The sequence below is a fragment of the Hippocampus bargibanti genome, linkage group LG07 (assembly GCF_051943395.1).
Source record: "Hippocampus bargibanti isolate YZ-2025 linkage group LG07, ASM5194339v1, whole genome shotgun sequence".
NCBI lineage: Eukaryota > Metazoa > Chordata > Actinopteri > Syngnathiformes > Syngnathidae > Hippocampus > Hippocampus bargibanti.
In genome coordinates this window covers 7,070,082-7,091,363 of record NC_142740.1, presented here as the reverse complement: position 1 = coordinate 7,091,363, position 21,282 = coordinate 7,070,082, and the positions used below count along the sequence as shown (strand labels likewise).

General features: G+C 34.7%; 1 protein-coding gene across 1 annotated transcript in view; it reads left to right on the top strand.

Moving 5' to 3' along the window:
- Positions 1-3,187: 3,187 nt before the first annotated feature.
- The window catches only part of gmds (GDP-mannose 4,6-dehydratase), a 117,659-nt gene continuing 99,564 nt past the window's right edge, over positions 3,188-21,282 (top strand). The window contains exon 1 of the mRNA XM_089001601.1: positions 3,188-3,398. Coding sequence (XP_088857727.1) covers positions 3,300-3,398 — 99 coding nt within the window. The 5' untranslated portion in view covers positions 3,188-3,299. The remainder of the gene's footprint in view (positions 3,399-21,282) is intronic.

Here is a 21,282-nt window from a genome sequence, read left to right as displayed (position 1 = left end):
TGACGAATGCTTATACAGTGAGACCTCAACGTACAAACTTAATTGGTTCCCAGACAGAGTGTGTAAGGTGAAAAGTGTGTATCTCAAAAAAAAATTCCCATAGAAAACCATTAAAATGGGAATAATCCGTTCCCGGGTTTCCATAAAATATACTTTTCAACTAAATAAGCCTTACAACTACACACAACATACCTTATTCTATGTATAATACATGTGCTATTGTATTGCAATGAAAGAAATACACTGCATTGTATCATAAAGTCACTTTATTTACATTTGTGATGGCCATTTATGGCTTGATGGAATGGCGTTGGAGGTCGAAGGTCAAAGGGAATTGCTGTTTGGAAAGAGAGGCGCATTACATGACGACTGTAATTAAAGAAATAAACTGTGCTGTAAAATAAAGTTTTATTTAACTTTTTGATGGTCGTTGATGGCTTATGGAAGGAGAGTCACCTTCCATAAGGACTGTTGGTAACTTAACCTCTGGTGCTGTTCGTTTGTGTGCTTCCGCCGCAGATCACTCCGCCAGCCGTGGTGGGTGTGTATTATGAAAATAGTGCTTATTATAAGGTTTAATTTTCATAAATTTGACGTTTGTAAGACAAAAAGTTTGTAAGTTGAGGTGTTTGTAACTTGAGGTCTCACTGTACTTATAATAAAAATGCTCATACATGTAATCACACACTCACCTTTCTTCTTTGTTTTTCACATTCCCACTTAATCATTCAACTAACTATACATTTAATGTTGCTGTGTCGTTATTAATGTGTGCTGTGAAGATGTTAATACACAGGAAGGGCGGAAGGAGAGATGTGAAGATGAATGTTGCTCATGAAATCCAGCTAATCTTCATTTGGATGCCAGAGTGAGCCAGTTGAACCTTTGTTTCGACTGAAATAATTTCCTGCTTACGAGAAACTGTCTACCAAGGCCAGTCACTGTAATAAAAGGGAAGGGGGTAGAAAGATTGTTTAGAAGAGGTGAGAACGCTGTTCCCTGTACCCCTGGCCAGGTAACCGACGGTTCAAATTTGCGGAACGGACAGATTAATGTAGCTTTTTTTGTCTTTTCTCTTGACTTTATTCTTATTTCCTCTCTTCACTTCTTTTTATTTCTATCTATCTAACTAGTTACCTAGCTGGCTACCTCACTAGCTATCAATTTGCTATCTATTAGCTGGCTAGCTATCTATTAGCTCGCTAGCTAGGTGAGCCAAAAATAGTGACTGTGGGCACCAGGTAGCAAGCACCTCCATCTACAACATTAGTAGCCTGTTCTAAAAAAGTGATTTGGCACCATCAATGTCAACAATCTTAGCTATCTATTCGCTTGCTATATATTGGCTCTCTATTAGCGAGCTAGCTAGCTTTCTATCTATTTGAGTTAGTTCCAGGTTGAGTGATTATTAGCTAACGCTTAGCTAGCTTGCTAGCTTTCTATCTATTTGAGTTACGTCCGGGTTGAGTAATTATTAGCTAACTCTTAGCTAGCTAGCTAGTTTTCTATCTATTTGAGTGACTTCCTGGTTGAGTGAACGCTGGCGCGTGTCGCTGCCGCTGCTGACCCACAGAAAAACTGATCCCGTCACTGTAAAGTGACCTTGAGAGTTTTGAAAGGCGCTTATAAATGAATAAATATTATAATTATTATTATTATTATTATTATTATTCTCCTTGCAGGTAAAAAAATCAACAGAGACGTCTTCCCTCCTTTTTGTGTGAGTTTCAATTATTTCTTAATTTCAAATCTAACAAAAGCTAAAGGTTGTGTTCATTTCACGCTTTTTTTTTACACATTTTTTACACTATTTTGCCTTTAAAACAAAGCGATGGATGTAAAGCGAAAAATGTCGGATGCGAAAATAGACCGTTCAATTAAACGAATATTTCGTCTCCCCTTCACATTGATCAATATAAATCCAACAGTTTTCTTGGTGTTAGTACTTCTGAGTTATTATTATTATTATTATTATTATTATTATTATTATTATTATTATTATTATTATTATTATTATTATGTCTGTGTAAGCTCTCAGTCGTACAGGAGTAATTATTATTATTATTATTATTATTATTATTATTATTATTATTATTAATTTTATTAGTGACTATACTGTATTAGCTATCTAGCTATCTAGCTGGCTATCTTTTAGTTATATAGCTATCCAAGTGGCTAGCTATCTAACAAGCTATCTGTTGGCTATCTATTTGCTGTCTACTAGCTGGTTCGCTAGCTTTCTATCTGTGTATTTAATAGTGAGATTCAGTGTATTAGCTAAATAACTAACTATCTAGCTATTAGCTATGTAACTATCTAGGTGGATAGCTATCTAGCTAGCTATTTGTTGGCTATCTATTAACTATCTACTAGCTGGTTAGCTCGCTTTCTATCTATTCACTTCCGGGTTGAGTGAACGATGGCACGTGTGGCTGCCGCTGCTCACCCACAGAAAACTTATCCTGTGACTGACTGTACAGTAACGTTGAGAGTTTTGAAAGGCGCTTAGAAATGAAATGTATTTATTATTATTATTATTATTATTATTATTATTATTATTATTATTATTATTATTATTATTATTATTTAGGTGTGAGAATGATAGGTGTGAGTGTGAGAGTGACTGTTGTTATTATTATTATTAAGATTATTATATTATTATGTTATTATTATATATTATTATGCTATTATTATATTAAGAATGAATGACTCTGTGTCTTTGTGTTGTCATATGATTTGTTATTTAATAAATTTCACTTCTTGCTTTTTTTGAATGTTGCTGTGCCGATGACCATTGTGTGTTTGAGAGCCTTTTAACTGAGCGAGTTGCTTGTTCTGTAGCCACAAAGGGACATAAGTCTTCTTGTGCCGATCCCAAGCCCGGATAAATACAGAGGGTTGTGTCAGGAAGGGCATCCAACGTAAAAGCTTGGCCAAAACAAACATGCGGATAAAACTTCTAAAGATGGAGGACACTGATTTGCTGTGGCGACCCCTTGAAGGGAAAAGCCGAAAGGAAAAGAAGATTAACACATTGATGTATGTAATTATCCCCCCATCCTGGTGTGTCGCTATTGGTAAAAGGCCAAGTGCGGAAATATGCTCGCCCCCTTGGTGGCATCCTTCTCCTCAGCTTTGCGGCTATTGGCTAGTTCAGCGCCTCTTCCTAAAACGTCATGTATGACATCACGGCGTCGGGTTCTTCGATGCCGGACGCTTCAGGAAGTGTCAAGCTTTTCGAACTAAACAAAACATCTGCTGGTTTTCGCTTTTAGTGAGCCGAATCCACCTGGATACCAATGTCTGGAGTTTCCAAAATCGCTGTTACCGGCACTGTTGTGATGGGAGATGCCGAGAAGGAAAGGAAGGTGGCTCTCATCACCGGCATCACCGGGCAGGTAACCGTAAACATTGTTTTTGCGACACCGACGAAGCCGCGAAATGTTTATTTTCAGAACATCTGCTTCTCTCCTGTTCCTCTCGAAGAGTTGGATAGCTTGGTGCATAATCCCAAACCGGTCTTGTTTAAATTTAAAAAGCGCGATCCCCCTGCCTGTAAACATTGGTCGTTTTTCAGTTTTTTTTTTTTTTTAATTCAAATGGCATGCAAACATACAACGCAACAGAAACAAACAACACTGCAAACAAAACACAACAAAAGTAGACAAAACCATTGGTTTTGAATCGCTTGTGGAGCTTCTAAAAGTACATCTGAGGTGTGTCTCAGCAATTCTTTCTGCATACTTGATATTTTCTAAATAGTTGGCAACATACATTAGGTATCGCGTATGAGACAGTACCTGATCGCACAGGAAATAGGAGTTCCTGACAGGTAATCATTTTACAAGAAGAAAAAAGAGGAGAGAAGAACAAAATAGAAGAGAGAGAGAGCGGGGGAAGGGGGGTGCCAGGGGTTTTAACATTCCATCGAGTCTGCACAACATAGTGAAATTGACAAAAAAGAGAGGGGGGTGGGGGGACACCAGATGAATTCGGCAAGCACATCATCCTATGCCATATTTCATCAACAAATCATGTGTTTTGATAGCATTTGGGTCGGCAGATGGTTGAATTGTTTTCTGATATAGTTTCATTTCATTTTGAAATATTACAAATAGGGGTTTCCTCCCACAAAATTTAGATTTATGAATATGATGTTTGGCAAGAAAAACTAATAAATTAATAATCAAATATTTATCGTTGGTCTTGTTGTAATATCCAAACAGCATGTCTTTGTAATGAAATATGAACAGAGAAGTGACTTTACATTGAACGTATTTGACAAAGTGTTTCCAGAAGCGAGTCGTTTCGGGACAAGCCCAGAAGAGGTGAGTTGCAGTTTCAGGCTCAGCTTCACAAAATGTACAAGATATATCCTGTAAGGACCGTATCTTATGTTTAACAGGATAGCAACGGTGCAAAAGTTTATAGGTTATTTCTCTTTGTTTGTTTGTGATGAAAAATTTATATGGGAGGGTCCAAACCTTTTCCCATGGAATATTTGGGACATACGTTCTCCAGTGATGAACAACATAGGCAACCGTCACAAAAGATTTTTGAAACAAATGTCGAATTGCACGGTTCCGATTTCGAGCAATTGATGAGAAACAGAGTTTCCCCAGGGCAGTTTCTGTCACTGGAATTGGCGGTGGTCTGTCGGGAGTAGTGGAGTGACCCTTGAACAGGCTTATGATACCACTTGGGATGGCATCCATAACGATGGCAAAGTCCTTAGGGGTCACAGGGATTTGATGCGTATTGAGAAACTCAGCATAGTTCATTAAAACATTGTTTGTGTTAAAAAGTTGCTTTACATAAATGATACCCCAGTCAATCCATCTCGACAAAAACAGTGATTTGTTTTTGTACAAAATATGACAGTTATTCCAGATCATGCATGAATGCGGAGAGAAAGAATGGTTATACATTATGCACCAGGCTAATAAAACTTGTTTATGAAATTTTGATAGGTTAACAGGCAATTTTTCAACCTTATAATTACATTTCAGCAAGAAAGACAGACCACCAAGTCGGGAAAACATGGATTTTGGAATGAAATTCCAGATTGAATCAGGGCTACACAGATAATTACGCAGCCAGTTAATCTTAAACGTATAGTTTAGAGAAGTAAAGTCCAAAAAATCTAGGCCTCCCTCCTTTAACGTCCTGGATATGACTGAGTTTCTTATATAATGAGTTTTATTTTTCCATACAAAGTTATACATTATTTTGTCCATTGTCTTACATGTGCTTGGATCCACATTTAAAGCCATTGTAGGATATACAAACCGAGAGATTCCCTCACTTTTTGCTAGCAGTATTCTTCCGTTTAGTGATAGATCCCTTTGTAACCAGTGATTAAAGCGCTTCTTGGTTTTATCAATTATTGGATCGAGGTTCAAATGACAACGCTCTTCGTCGTCTTTGGCTATGACAACACCTAGGTACGTCACTTGATTTTTAACAGGTATGTTGTATAGCATAGACTCATTACATGATTTCACAGCTAACAACTCACATTTATTTATATGAAGCGAAAGACCTGACGCTTTGGAAAACTCTTTAACCAGAGCTATGGCCCTTGGAATTTGCTCAGGATTTTTCAGGAAGAGTGTGGTGTCATCTGCCACGTGGCTAATCACAACCTGCCTGCCCGCTAATTCAATCCGTTGGACCTCGCTTTCAGTGACCAACAGTGATAAGATTTGTGCTGAAAGTAAGAATAAATAGGGAGAAATGGGACAACCTTGACGGATGCCACGGGAGACGTTGAAGCGAGGGGACGTACCATATTTAAGCAGTATTGAGGAGTTGCAGTTGGTGTACAGTGTCTTAACAGCCTGAGTAAAGTAGTTTCCAAAACCAAACTTATTAAGTGATTGAAAAATAAAACGGTGTTCAAAGTGTCAAAGGCTTTGTAAAAATCGAGAAATAAAATAAAACTATTGTGGTTAATAAGTTCCTGATAATCAAGAATATCCAATACAAGACGAACATTATTGGCAATGTGTCTTTTACTCAAGAAGCCTGACTGTGTTTCACTAATTATATGCGGTAAGGATTTTCTAATTCGGTTTGCAAGGATGGAGGCCAAAATTTTATAGTCTGTATTTAATAGGCAGATAGGGCGCCAGTTTTCAAGAGATGATGTGTCTTTTTTTGGTTTTGGAATAAGAGATATAAGACCTTGAGAGAGTGAACAGGGGAGGGAGCCTTTTGAGATGCTTTCAGAAAAAACATTGAGCAGGAAAGGAGCCAAAGGGTCAGAGAAGGTTTTATACAATTCTGAAGTAAGCCCGTCGTTTCCAGGAGATTTATTCATCTTGAGCTGCTTAATTGCATCCTGCACTTCAATTAGATTAATTGGTTGATCACATCGTTTTTTCTCATTAATGCTAATAGTTTTATTGGACGTAATGGACTCTAAAATTGACACTGGCTCTGCTTGCATATGGTTGGAAGTATATAGGTTACCATAGAATTTTGAGCAGAAAGAGGAGATTTTGTGGTAGTCTGAAACAATTTTGTTATCAATTTTTAATGTGTCAATGGTTTGCTTTTTAGATTTAGATTTTTCCAAGTTAAAGAAGTACGATGAGCATTTTTCCCCTTCTTCCAGCCAACGCCTCCTGGATCTGATGAATGCGCCCTCTGCTTTTCGTCTATATATATCATCAAGTTTATTTTGGTAGTCTGCTAACTTGGCGTGATCATCCTCAGATAGGGTTGCTGATTGACTGGAAAGAGACATTATTTGAGCACATAAATCATCCTCTTCCGCTCCTCTGTGTTTCGCTAAATTGCTGCTATATTTCCTCATATATTTACCAATTTCATATTTTAGAAGTTCCCATTGGAGGCTGAAAGATTTTTGAAGAAGAGCTGTGTCCCAATGAGACTTTATTAACCTATTTATATTTTCCTTTACTTCATCATGGGCTAACAAACTATTGTTCAGCTTCCAACATAAAGCCTTAGGAATACAGTAAAGTCTCGTTATATCGATATCGGATATATCGATAGTCCCGGTTATATGGATACTATTTCTATGCACGCACAGAGAAAATTACATGCATAAAGGGTCGGATATATCGATAGTCCCGGTTATATCGATATTTTTTCGGACTCCCTTGAATATCGATATAACGAGACTTTACTGTATTCATAACTGGTGTCAAGGTTACCTTAAGTGTAATTATTTTATGATCAGACAGTGGTGCTGGGTGGTAGTCTACTTCAACGAGGTCCGCAGATTGTTTTAGATATCAACCAGTAATCCAGTCTAGACTGTTTTGAAAGGTCCTTAGAGTGCCAAGTATATGTTTTCAGAGAGGGAAACTTTTCTCTGAAAACATCATATAGGTTGTATTTCTCCATGAAGGTGATGAGGTATAGATTAGAGACTGCTTGGCTTAGTGGTGGAAGTCGATCTAGTTTGTTATTCATAACTACATTAAAATCACCACCCAGAATTAAATAGGCAGTTGGATATTTGTTAACCAGTACTCAACTTTTTTATCAATTTCTTCTAACAATAATATATTTTTGGGACGTTAATTGTACCCATATATATTAATCATGATAACATTTTTATCAGAGATTGCCAACATAAGTATGATATAGTGACCTTCTGGGTCACTGTCATGACCAATAATTTCCCCAGAGAAATTTTCTTTTAGAACTGTGACACCGGCTGCTTTTTCCGACCTGTGTGCTCCCCATAAGTCTCTTCCCCATTGACTTTTCCAGAGACTGACGTCATTTGTTGTACTATGAGTTTCTTGTAAAAACAAGAAATCACACTTAAATTTTCTGAGAAACAAAAATACAGCTTTGCGTTTCAAGGAGTTCCTCAAACCCCTGGCATTTAAGGAGAGAAGGGAAAGGGACATAGGGATGAGAACAGTAGAAAATAGAAGAAGTGAAAGATTAAGCTAGGAAAAGTAAAATATAAAAGAAATTACATTTTTTTTAAAATAAGAACTAAATATAGAAAACTCAAACAGCAATCCACGGGATTACTTCAAAAACAAAGTGCTCACACCAAAGATTTGGTGAAGCACAGTCTCTATTGAAAAAGAAATAGAGACTAAGGTCTGCTGAATAACCAAAAGTAGTACATTTAAACATAATAAGCCCATAATGTATGATGTGTATCATAACGTGTAGAATATTAAATTTCTATTTCGAGAGCAACTGCTTTATTTATTTATTATTCTTTTAATACTATTAGCTTAACAGCCTGGTAAATCAAAAATTATTTACAGGTATTGGAGAATACATAGAGGTTAAGTCAGTCAGAACCTCCTAAATATCAGGGAGGGAAGATCTCAACCCCATCCACAAAGGCACGGCCTCCCACAAAATGGGCCTGCTTATGTTCCTTTCTGGCCTTGTCCACTTGGGGCCACAACAGACGCCTCCTCTCACGTACCTCTGGTGGGAAGTCAAGGGATAGCCGAAGACCTTTAGCCTGGAGGAAGGAGTTACCCGCTTTCGCTGCTGCCCAGATGGCTTCTTTGTGGATCCTGAAGGCAAACTGGATCATTATAGGGCGACTCCTGGAGCTGTCTGGGCGTCTCGGGCCGAGGCGATGGATGGTGTCCACCACACCAGGGATCTTGTCCTTGGCCTCAGGCAGCACACCCTGAAGCACTTGTATGGTCTACTGGCGAATAGTCTGCTGGTTGCTTTCTTCCAGTCCATGGAGGATAAGATTCCAAAGTCGATGATAGGTCTCCCACTTGGAAATGCGGTTTATCATGTCTTTGTTTAAACTGCGTGGGTGAGACTCCAGTTTTCCCAATCTATCCTTTATTGCAACCGTCTATGCGTGCATCTGGTCCAGAGAAACTTTCAAGCCATTTATTTGTTTTGTATTTTCTTTACTCTCTGCTTGTACTTTTGCAATAGTCACTGAGTTCATCTTAATCATAGCCTCTAGGGCATCAGCTCTTGTGTTCATTAGTTGCCGCAGAGACTCGAATTCAGCGAGCAGAATTGCCATGAGGTCTTGGGGAACTGGACCTCGGATATTGCGAGCTATTTTAGCTGCTGGTGAAGTAGGGGAGGAAATTGTCGTAGAGGTAGCCGCAGGAGAGAGTGGAAGCGGAGGGAACGAATCTCCCACCACATTCTCATTGGAAGCCGCAGTAGGTTCACCCCCCAGGTAATCGTGCATATTAGCAACAATCATGGCGTGACTTTCTTTTGGACGACATACAGGAGGCAAAGAAACAGTATTTTCACTTTCACATCCTGTAGTAGCAGCATTAAGGGGTACAGGGCTGACGTTATCTTTGGTGTTAGCATCGGTAGCCCTGCCTTTTCTCTTAGTCATTGTAGATTTTATCTGTTCACAGATCAAGCAGAGACGATTAAATGTTATCTTGCAGTTGCTCACATGTATTCAGGGCTCATTTGCTGTTCAGCAGTCCTAATGAAAGGAAGCACTCAAGAGTGCATGTCCTCCTCCGTCGCACCCCGTTTTTCAGGTTCATCGTCTCTTTCCTTCGACATAATCATCACATTTGCATCTTAGTCGATGGAATGTCCAATGTGCGGCGACCAGATTGGCAGCGATCGAGTTAAACCGAAACGACTTGCACTTCCACGTATCCCTCTCGGATAACTTTTGCAGGTGTGGGAAAATGCTTTTGAAACAACCAAGAACGCGGTTAATTGGGATTTGGTCATCCAGTCGTGATAATATTGTAATGCCCCTCGGAACATACAACTCGCAAGCACTGGACGTTACAATATTAAGGGATATGACAAATATTTTCAAGAATAATTCATCACATATTTTCTAATACCATATTAAAGTGCATTAAATAGCTTTCAAATGATGTATAGATTGTTGTTCTATGACAAATAATAATGAAATAATGGAATTTTTAAATTTCGAAATATGAGGGGATTTTCTGCCTGTAATTACACAGTCAAAACAATGAAAATCTGTGACCGAGTTCTTTATTAGTTTAAACCAGGGGTGTTTCACATGGTGGGCCACACATGGCCTCGGTAGATGTCAAGTGGGCCGGACCATTCAAATGATACCGTACGTGCTATAAATAAGCAAAATATCATGTCTTTCATTGGTTTTGGTGTAAAGAAGCAAAAGAACACAACATTTTGTTTCACGAACAAATGTGCAATTTACTTTTATCATTCACATGTATGCATTGCAACTTATCACAATGAATCTACAACGGCACAAAACTTTAACAATAAATTGGTATCGCAAAATATAGTCATGCACATTAAGATTAATTTGAGATTTATAAAGAAAGGAATTTTCAAACCATTGTTTTTGTTCCTGATATTTGGCATCTTTTGGCCTGTACAAGTGCATCAATAACGTGGCGTGCATCAATAAGGTGTCATGTCCTGACTAGCTAACACTTTCAGAATGTCATTTAAAGGACAACCGACATCACTTTTTTGTTTTTTAACTGACACCAGAAAAACGTTTTATAGCATCTAAAATACCCAAAACATGCAGTATGATATTTTTAGTCAAATGCAAAACAACAATAAAAATGACGTAAAGTGTCCAAAATCTGCACAAAATTGAGCTGCGAATTGGGCATTTTCAGAAAGTCCCGCCATTGTTTTGATTCACAAGCAATGCAAGACTTGCATTGCTTGTGAATCAAAACAATGGCTTCAGATTTGGAGAATATGCTTTCTTGTTACACATCCAGTTATGAATATGATTCAAATAGTCCTCATGAGCAAAGCATACATGTTTGCAATCGATTAAAGAATTAATTTGGACCATTTTGAGGCAAACGGGCAGGGTGGGAATGTCTCACCCAAGAAGAGGCAGAAAAATGGCGACCAGCTCCGGTGAGGAATGAATCAGCTCGTTTCCACAGCTCTGATACATTCTTTCCATGGAGTTTGCCTCCCTCTGCTGGCGGCTTTTCGGTGTAAGACATGGTTTAAAAAAAACAGTACAGCAAAATACATTGACGTGACAATGCGTTTTTTTTACGGTCAGGAGGCGGTCCTTTTCTGACGTCACGTACTTACTCGTCACCAACTCAAAAACAAGACTTCCTGAATGATCAGTGCGAGTCTTAAAACGTAAAATATAGCTATATGCGGTGGAATCTTATTAAAATACGGCCAGTAGAAGTCATTTGAAGCCATTTTACAAATTATGGACACAACTTGTCCGGAGACGTCGGTTGTCCTTTAAGTTCTTGTTTGTGAGCTTTGAACGCATTTTTGTTTTATTGCTATTCATTTTGGGCATGTTCCAAACATGCCCAAATCTTTAGCAGCCAAGGCTGTTAATTTGGGGTACCCTGATAGTAGATACTGATAAAAATTTCCAGACCTACGGAGGCCCTTCAAATCTGCTTCACATTGAAAATCAATTATTTCTAGCTGGATTTCAACCGGTAGATCAGAAGCTTTAACTGTGAAAGGTCAGCGAAGAACTGAAAGTTCACCAAATAGGTACCTGAAAACGTTTCTCAAACGCCCACAGTAATCCCGCAATCTTGACTTTGTACCGCTTCACGCCCGCCTCAGGTCTGGTCAAAATTCTACACTACTTTTCTCCGTTTGGATAATGACATTTTGGCTGATGAGGGTGTTAAAACCGCGGTTGAAAAAAAAAGACTGTGGTTGAAAAAAAACACAGCTGTTTTGTACTACGTTGATCGAAACAGCACATTCTGGTGGACAATCCTTGAATTGCACATCGTTAAAAATATGAATTCCGTGTTGGTTGTACATTTTTTCCACTTTTAAATTATCCTGCGGGCCTGCTCAAACCTCCTTGGGGGCCGTATGTTTGACACCTCTGGTTTAAACTCCCTGGTTCATAACGTTCTTAATTTTTGGCAGATCTTAACGAGTAACGTACCATTGGAAAGCATTTGAAATTCTAAACAAGAACAGAAAACACAAGAAAAGATTCTAAATATAAATGAGCAAATAGCAACGATCGAATGCAGGCAGATTTTCGTCAGAAATCAAAAATGGCTGTCACTGAATACTAGGAAAGAAAATTGCGAGCTCTTGAAATATATATACTCATGCTTGTTTTTTTTTTAAACTTGGCAGTTATGGAGAAAATTATTAAATATTAATATATATTAATATATATATAATATTAATATAATATAATATATTATTAATCATTATATATATTATTAATTATTAATATATTATTAATATATTAATAATATTAATATAAATATTCTACCGCTTCTATGAGTTATAAAAATACAACTTACTCACGTTTATAAACTGTCGTGTTCGCAAAAGGTGCGTGAACTTCAATCAATTTTTTCCCTCGTTTTTCGTTGTGTTCAGAAATTTCTAGAACCAGCATGGAAGGAAACGTGTAATACGTCATCATAAACTGCATAGCTTGGAAAATCCCACGAAAAACGATTACGTACTTCACAAAAATGCAATGATATACGACTGCGAGTACAGAGTGCGCTCGGTTCACTGGACAGAAACAATCGCGGTGGAATTTAGGTCACTGTAGCGTACCTATTATTGTTGCACAGCGACCGCATGCATCTGGCCGGATCTCCTGAAGAAGTTCCTTGCTGGGCCCTGAGGACGCAGCGCTCATAAATTACTTGACTAACTGTTGCTCATAAATTTGACGGTGGCATGCTGCTTTGTCGGAATACCCGAGTCATGGGGTGAGAGGGTGTGAGTTACGAGAGACCACCTGAGTGCCAGAACTGGGACGGTTTGGGTTAGCAAAAGTATACGCTAATCCTCACTGTCTGACGGTCACGCTTTACTACATTTGCTTTTTTTGAGTTCATCACTCGGTTCTTTGGCCCTCTTCCTTTGGTCCACCGTCATAGCAATCTTCTAAGGAACAGGTCCCCAAGTCAAGGCCCGGGGGCCAAATCTGGCCTGCCACATCATTCTATTCGGCCTGCCAAAGCAAATCCAATGTGTGAAATTCCATGCTAATCTATTGATCTAGTTTGCTAGCAAGTTAACTAGAGATCTAGCTAGCTAGCGAGCGAGCTAATTAGATAGCTCTCTGAATATTCAGATAGCTAGCTAATTCTTTACATCACAGGTGTCCCAGTCAAGGCTTTTATCTATTTATTTATTTATTTATTTATATTCAATTAAGTAATTAATCGATCAATTAACTATTTATTTATTCAAGTAATTAACCAACTAACCATGTATTTATGTAATCAATTAATTCATTCAACAATTAACTATTTATTTCTTTATGCATTTATTTGCCAATTTATTTATTTATTTATTTAATCAAGTAATTAATGCAACAATTAACTATAAATTAATTAATGAAATAACTATATTTATGTATTCATTTATCGATTTGTTTATATTTAAAGGACAACCGACGTCACTTTTTTGTTTCTTAACTGACATCAGAATAACATTTTATAGCATCTAAAATACCCAAAACACGCAGTATGATATTTTTATTCAAATGCAAAACACCAATAAAAATGACTCAAAGGACAACCGACGTCTCCGGACAAGTTGTGTCCTTAATTGGTAAAATGGCTTCAAATGACTTCTATATGCGGTGGAATCTTATTAAAATACGCTCAGTAGAAGCTGATAGAGTGTTTTATGCACATTAGTAAACATATTATGTTATTTCATGTTTAGCTTAGTACACGCTATGATTATTGCACGTTTAATTTAGTTACATAGCATTATCAAGCTTATTTATTAGTTCAATAGTCGTTGCAAAGAGGCAACGGCTCCAACTTCAGTCTAAGACTCTCCCAACACTGAGTTGTCCGTAGCTGATTGGACAACAGATCGCTGCTGTGGACATTCAAAAACTTGTCAGAGCGGGAGCTCGCTCTATTTGTTCCTATCTTTGTTCGTGTGCCCTGACTTCGCTCCTGCCTCGACGATTGAAGTGCTTTTTCTGTCTCACTAGAATAAAGTAGTTTTTTGTTCACCATCTATCATCGTCACTGATATTTTTATCACTGAACTTCGTTGAACACGGAACCAGGAAAGAAACAAGAATTTAAACCGAACAGAAGCCATTTGAAGCCATTTTACAATTTATTTATTTATTTATTTATTTATTTATTTATTTATTTATTTATTCATTCAAGTAATTAACCGCGTAACCATGCATTTATTTAATTCATTCAACAATTAACTATTTATTTATTTATACATTTATTTATCAATGTATTTATTTATTTAATCAAATAATTAATCCAGAAATTAACTATTATTTAATTAATTACCTATTTATTTACGTATTCATTTATTTATTTATCGATTTACTTACGTTTAATTAGTTAATCCATCCATTATCTTTTTATTTATTCAAGTAATTAACCAAGTAACCATGCATTTATTTAATCCATTAATTCATTCAACAATTAACTATTTATTTATCAATGTATTTATTTAATCAAGTAAAAAAGCAACTATTTATTTATTTATTTATTTATTCATTGTTTTATTTATTTATCCAATTATTTTGTCTCAGAGGCATACTATGGAATTTCATCCTCCTCATATCTTGAATGAGTTTGCATTCTTGCCCCACTACAAGACGATTTTCCTGTTTAAAGCGATAATTCCAGCACTCCCCGAGTGACGAAGTTTCTTCCCACCAGGGGGAACCAAACTTCCACTTTTGTATTTGGATTCCCCGCCCATCATTTTGTACATTGTTGCTTTCAAACAGGAGCTTCGTGCTTGTGTGCCTGGTGGGTAATTGTTGCAACTAAATCTCTCACATCGAATTTTGCTCGGTGGGACACGTCATCTTGACGTCCGCATCTATTAAAGTTTTTCGCTGACGAAACGCTTGGACATGCAGCCCTCTTTTTAAGCCTTCGCTATGACAAGTTTACAGCAAACGTTCAAGCAATAATGTCAATCTGTCAACTTGAAACAAACATGTCAAGACTGTGGACTGGATGTTTCTGGACGCAATCTAAAATAGCTAACCGAAGGTTGACGCGGAACCGTCCAACATTGCAAACGAAGTGCAACATTCCGGTTGGAACAGCGTGAAAGGGGACAAAGTCCAACTATCAATAACACAAGGGCGGACAAAAAAAAACTCTGGTGATAATCCTTAACTTTATGGACAAAAAAAACAAAACAATCTGGATTCTGGTGATAATAAATAAATAAATGAATAAATAAATAAATCTGTTCCTTTCGGCTTTTCCCTTCAAGAGGTAAACAAACAAATAAATAAATAAATAAATACATAAACAAACGAGTGGAAAAGCGCTTTGATCCTCTCTTCTTTCATCTTGTTATTTATTTTTTGGTTCTTTTGACTTCCAGACGGCGCGGCGAGAGTGGCTGCCTTTCCAGCAGCTCATGTATTTTGTTTTTCTACTTTCGTTCCTTTCCTTACTTTGCTGCTGTGAAATGTAAATTTCTCCACTGCGACACTAATAAAGGCAAATTGAATCCAATAAATAAATGGATGACATAATAAATAAAATACTTAAACACATAATGGATAAATAAAATAAATAAATTAGCAAACAAACAAAGAATAATACTTATTAAGTAAATAAACATATCCATAAATAAATTAGTGAACGAATAAATTGATAAATAAATAAATACATACATAATGGATAAATAAATGAATAAATAAAATAAGAAATACATGAACAAACAAATAAAAAATCTTACATAAATAAATGAATCATGGATAAATAAAGGAATGCACGACTAAATTAACAAATAAATTAACTAACAAACAAACAATCATAATTATTAATTAAATAAACAAATCCATAAATAAATGAGTAAATTACTAAATGGATAAATAAATAAATAATGGATAAATAAAAAAGTAATGCATTAACAAACAAATAATTATGATTGAATAAATAAATAAATAAATACATATTGGATAAATAAATGAATACATAAAATAAGAAATACCATGAGAAATTAACAAACAAATAATAAACATTATAAATAAAATAAATAAATAATGGATAATAAAGGAATACATAAATAAAATAACAAATAAATTAACTAACAAACAAACAATAATAATTATAAAAGAAATAAACAAATCCATAAATAAATGAGTGAATGAATAAATAAATAAATAATGCATAAATTAATGAATAAATAAAATAAGAAATAAATTCACAAAAAACTAATTTATAAATAAATAATAGATAAACAAATAAATAAAACAAATGAACCAAATAAATAAATGAAAACAAAGGGAAAATCCTGCCCCCAAATTTGTAACTTGCTCCTCAGTTGAAAACACAAAGAACAAGCAATTATTTCAAGCCTAATACTGACAAAATAATAAAAATACTAATTAAATAATAGCAATAATGCTGAATGGATTTTGTGGTTTGACCGTGGCAGGTCAACCTGGAATGGCTCAACGGTATTTTTGTGTCCGACTCAATCGTCAAATCCCCCAAACAGGAAAAAGTGAGGTGAGACCGAGGCTTATATGGGCTAATACAACTTTCAAGGAGCTTCTTGTTTTCAAACAGAGCTGTCGCTTTTCTCCCCCCCCCCACCTTCCCCCCTAGCCCATATTGGTCGGGGCGTAGACTGCTTTGACCCTAGTATCCAGGAAGGAAAACATGACGGCAGCTGGAGTTCTGAATGCCACCAAAAACCAAGTGGTTTAGGGGTTTGGAGGGGGGGGGTTAGGGGACTACTATTAAGAAATGGAAAATTCCCCCCCAAAATATATATTAAAATGTGAACGGAAGTGTCCTTGAGAGTTTTGAAAGGGGCTGATAAATACAGTGATACCTCGGTTTACGAACCCCTTGGCTTACGAAGTTTTCCGTTTGGGAACGTTACATTTATGAAAATTTCACCTTGGCATACAAACTATTTTTCGGGATACACACGGAGTGCCACAATGAGTGATGTGGCGTTCGCGAATGAGCCCTTAACAAGAAAATGGCAGCCGACTATTTTTGTCCTATATTCCCTGCCCCCAGTCTTCGGTTAAAGCCACGTGATTGGTCAAGAACGCACCAGTGAGTGGACGGGTTTACAGACAGAGAGTGAGGCCGTTCTCCAAAAAGAAAATGGCGGCCGACTTTTTTTTGTCCTCGATTCCCCGCCCCCAGTCTTCGATTAAAGCCACGTGATTGGCCAAGAACGCAGCAGAGAGGAGGGGGGTGGGGGTGACAGACTGAGAGAGTGAGGCTGTTCTCCAAAAAGAAAATAGCAGCCGACTCATTTTTTGGCCTCTATTCCTTAGCCCCAGTCTTCGGTTAAAACAACGTGATTGGTCACGAACGCAGCAGTGAGGCGAGGAGGTTTAAACATTAAAGAGACAGACAGACTACATTGAGAGTGAGAAGATGGATACAAAACAGTGAAATTTGGACTCGTTTCAACTTTGATAGGCAGAGTGTAGACTGCAAGGTTAAAATTCCCATCAATCAGGCTGCACAAATAACCAGCACAAGCCATCTGTACACTTGATGCAAAAAGCTATCCACCCAGCTAAACAGAACACAATTGATGAGGAACAAGGTAAAATGATTGCAGAGAAAGCACCTACAAGGGACCATCACAAAGGTAAATAAAACGACTTTATTATATAGTACAGTTTATTTCTTTAATTATAATACCATAGCACATTTATTATACATAAAATAAGGTATATTTTGTGTAGTTTTAAGGCTTAATAATTAGAAAGTAGAAAATTATGGTTTATCGGGACCTGGGAACGGATTATTCTAATTTTAATGGTTTCCTATGGGAAATTATTTCTGGGGATACCCACTTTTCGCCTTACACACTCTGTCTGGGAACCAATTAAGTTCGTAAGCCAAGCCATGATATGCTATAAGGCGTTAGCATCATTGCTAATTTCAAATGCGACTGACGAAAAGACAATACGATTGATTCCTACTTGGTTGTTTGTGAGCGCAAGAGTCCTTTAGCCTTTTCTTTCCATGTACCTCATGCCCTTGTTATTTGCCAGACCTGGACAGGAAGTCCAAACCTGGACAGGAAGTCCAGGTCTGACATGTGCCCGAGTGCGTTTGTATACGTGCGCATATGGGAGTGGCATTTTGGAGGATAAATGGCTTGCACGAGTGGCTCCGAATGTTCCCCGGTGTCACAGAATATGTGGTTGGAAAGTCTGAGGGTGGAAAAAAGACGAGTTTAATGGATAACGGGAACACGACGGGCACTTTCGCACATGAATACGCGCATTGAATAGCCGCGATTCCATGTGGGCCTGGAAGATCTCTGGGGCGCAGTTTACTTTTTTTATTTTGACATGGTGGCGATCCGACTCGATATTATAATTAAAATAAAAACTATTCTAAGACGGCAATTGTCAATTTTTGTTTTGTTTTATAAAATGACGATTTTCTATTTTTGTTATACTAAAATGGCAATTTAATTTTTTTATATTCTAAAATGGCGATTTTCTATTTTTTCATTCTAAAATGCCAATTTAAAAAACTTTTATATTTTCAAACGGTGATTTTCTAAATTAAAAAAAAATCTAAAATGGCGATATTCTAGTTTTTCTTAGATTTCTAAAATGCTGATTTTGTATTTTTAATTCTAAAATGACAATCGATTTTTTTTTAATATTTTAAAATGGCGATTTTCAATTTTTTTAATTTGAAAATGTCGATTTTCTATTTTTTTATTTCCTAAAATGCAGACTTTCTTTTTTTTCAATTCTAAAATGACAAGTTTCAAATTTTTTATATTCTAAAATGATGATTTTCGATTTTTTTAAATTTGAAAACGGCAATTTAAATGTTTTTGTATTTTCTAAAATGGCAGTTTTCTAAATGAAAAATTATTTTAAAGTGGCAATTTTCACATTTTTTGGGTTTTCTAAAATGGTGATTTTCTAAATAAAAAAAATCTAAAATAGTGATTTTCTATTTTTTTTTGTTGAATAAAAAGGCTGATTTTCTATTTTTTTATTCTAAATTTATTTTAAAATGTTTTAAATTCTAAAATGGCAATTTAATTTTTTATTTGAAAATGATAATTTTCAAATGTTTTTTTGTAAAATGGTGATTTTCTAAATTAAAAAATACTGAAATTGCAATATTCTAATTTTCTTTGATTTCTAAAATGCAGATTTTCTATTTTTTAAATTCTAAAATGCCAGTCAATTTTTTTTACATTCTAAAATGGTGATTTTCAATTGTTTTTAATTTGAAAATGTCGATTTTCCATTTTTTTTATTTGCTAAAATGCAGATTTTTTTTTTCAATTCTAAAATGACGAGTTTCACATTTATTATGTTGTCAAATGATGATTTTTGATTTTTTTTTAATTTGAAAACGGCAATTTACATGTTTTTGTATTTTCTAAAATAGCAGTTTTCTAAATGAAAAATAATTCTAAAATGGCAATTTAAAATGTGTTCTGGTTTTCTAAAATGCTGACTTTATATATATATTATTTATATTTTTGAAAATGATGTGGATCATTTTTTTTATTTTCTAAAATGATGATTTTCTAAATTAAAAAAAATTAAAATAGTGATTTTCTAATTTTTTGTTGTCTAAAATGCTGATTTTCTTTTTTTATTCTAAATTTATTCTAAAATGTTTTATATTCTAAAATGGCGATTTAATTTTTTTATTCAAAAATGACAATTTTCAAATGTTTTATTTTAAACGGTGATTTTCTAAATAAAAAAAAATAGTAAAATGGCGATATTCTAATTTTTTGAATTCTAAAATGGCGATCAAAAATATATTCTAAAATGGTGATTTTCAATGTTTTTATTTGAAAATGTCGATTTTCAATTGTTTTTATTTTCTAAAATGCAGATTTTCTTTTTTCATTTCTAAAATGGCGATTTTTATTTTTTTATATTCTAAAATGTTGATTTTCAAATTTTTTTTTTTGAAAACAGAACATTATTTTTTTAAATATTTTCAAAAATGGCAATTTTCTAAATGACAAATAATTCTAAAGAGGCAATTTTCAATTTTTTTGGTTTTCTAAAATGCTGATTTTCTATATATACCTATCTATATATGTATATATTTTAATGATGGTTATCATTTTTTTGTTCTAAATTTATTCTAAAATGTTGTATATTCTAAAATGGCGATTTAATTTGTTTTTATTCGAAAATGACCATTTCAAATGTTTTATTTTCTAAAATGGTGATTTTCTAAATTAAAAAAATTCTGGCGATATTCGAATTTTCTTTGATTTCTAAAATGCTGATTTTCTATTTTTTAAATTCTAAAATGGCAAAAACATTTTTTAATCATCTAAAATGTCGATTTTTGATTTTTTTAATTCAAAAATGTCGATTTTCAATTTTTTTCTAAAATGCAGAGTTTCTTTTTTTTCAATTCTAGAATGGCAATTTTCTAATTTTTAAAATGGTGCTTTTCGATTTTTTTTATTTGAAAACGGCAATTTGATTTTTTTTTGTATTTTCTAAAATAATTGTCAATTTTTTTGGTTTTCGAAAATTGTGATTTTCTAGTTTGTTTTAATTTTAAAACGGTGATCATGAATGTTTTTAATTTTCTAAAATGGTGATTTTCCAAATTAAAAAAAATCTAAAATAGTGATTTTCTAAATTTTTTGTTATCTAAAATGCTGATTTTCTATTTATTTTTTCTAAATTGATGGTAAAATGTTTTATTTTCTAAAATGGTGATTTTATTCAATTAAAAAATTGTAAAATGGCGATATTCTAATTTTCTTTTATTTCTAAAATGCTGATTTTCTATTTTTAAATTCTAAAATGGCCATAAAAATGTAATCTTCTAAAATGTCGATTTTCAATGTTTTTAATTCGAAAATGTCGATTTTCAATTTTTTTTCTAAAATTCAGATTTCCTTTTTTTCGATTCTAAAATGGCGATTTTCTAATTTTTATATTCTAAAATGGTGATTTTAGATTTTTTTTAAATTTGAAAACGGCAATTTGATTTTTTTTTTTGTATTTTCTAAAATGACAATTTTCGAAATGAAAAATGATTCTAAATGGCAATTTTCAACTTTTTTTGGTTTCCTAAAATGCAGATTTTCTATTTTGTTTTAATTTTAAAACGGTCATTATGAACTTTTTTAATTTTCTAAAATGGTGATTTCAGAAATTAAAAAAAATCTAAAATAGTGATGTTCTAATTTTTTTGTTATTTAAAATGCTGATTTTTATTCTAAATTGATTGTAAAATGTTTTATATTCTAAAATGGTGATTTAATTTGTTTTTATTCAAAAATGACAATTTTCAAATGTTTTATTTTCTAAAAACGTGATTTTATTCAATAAAAAAAATTGTAAAATGC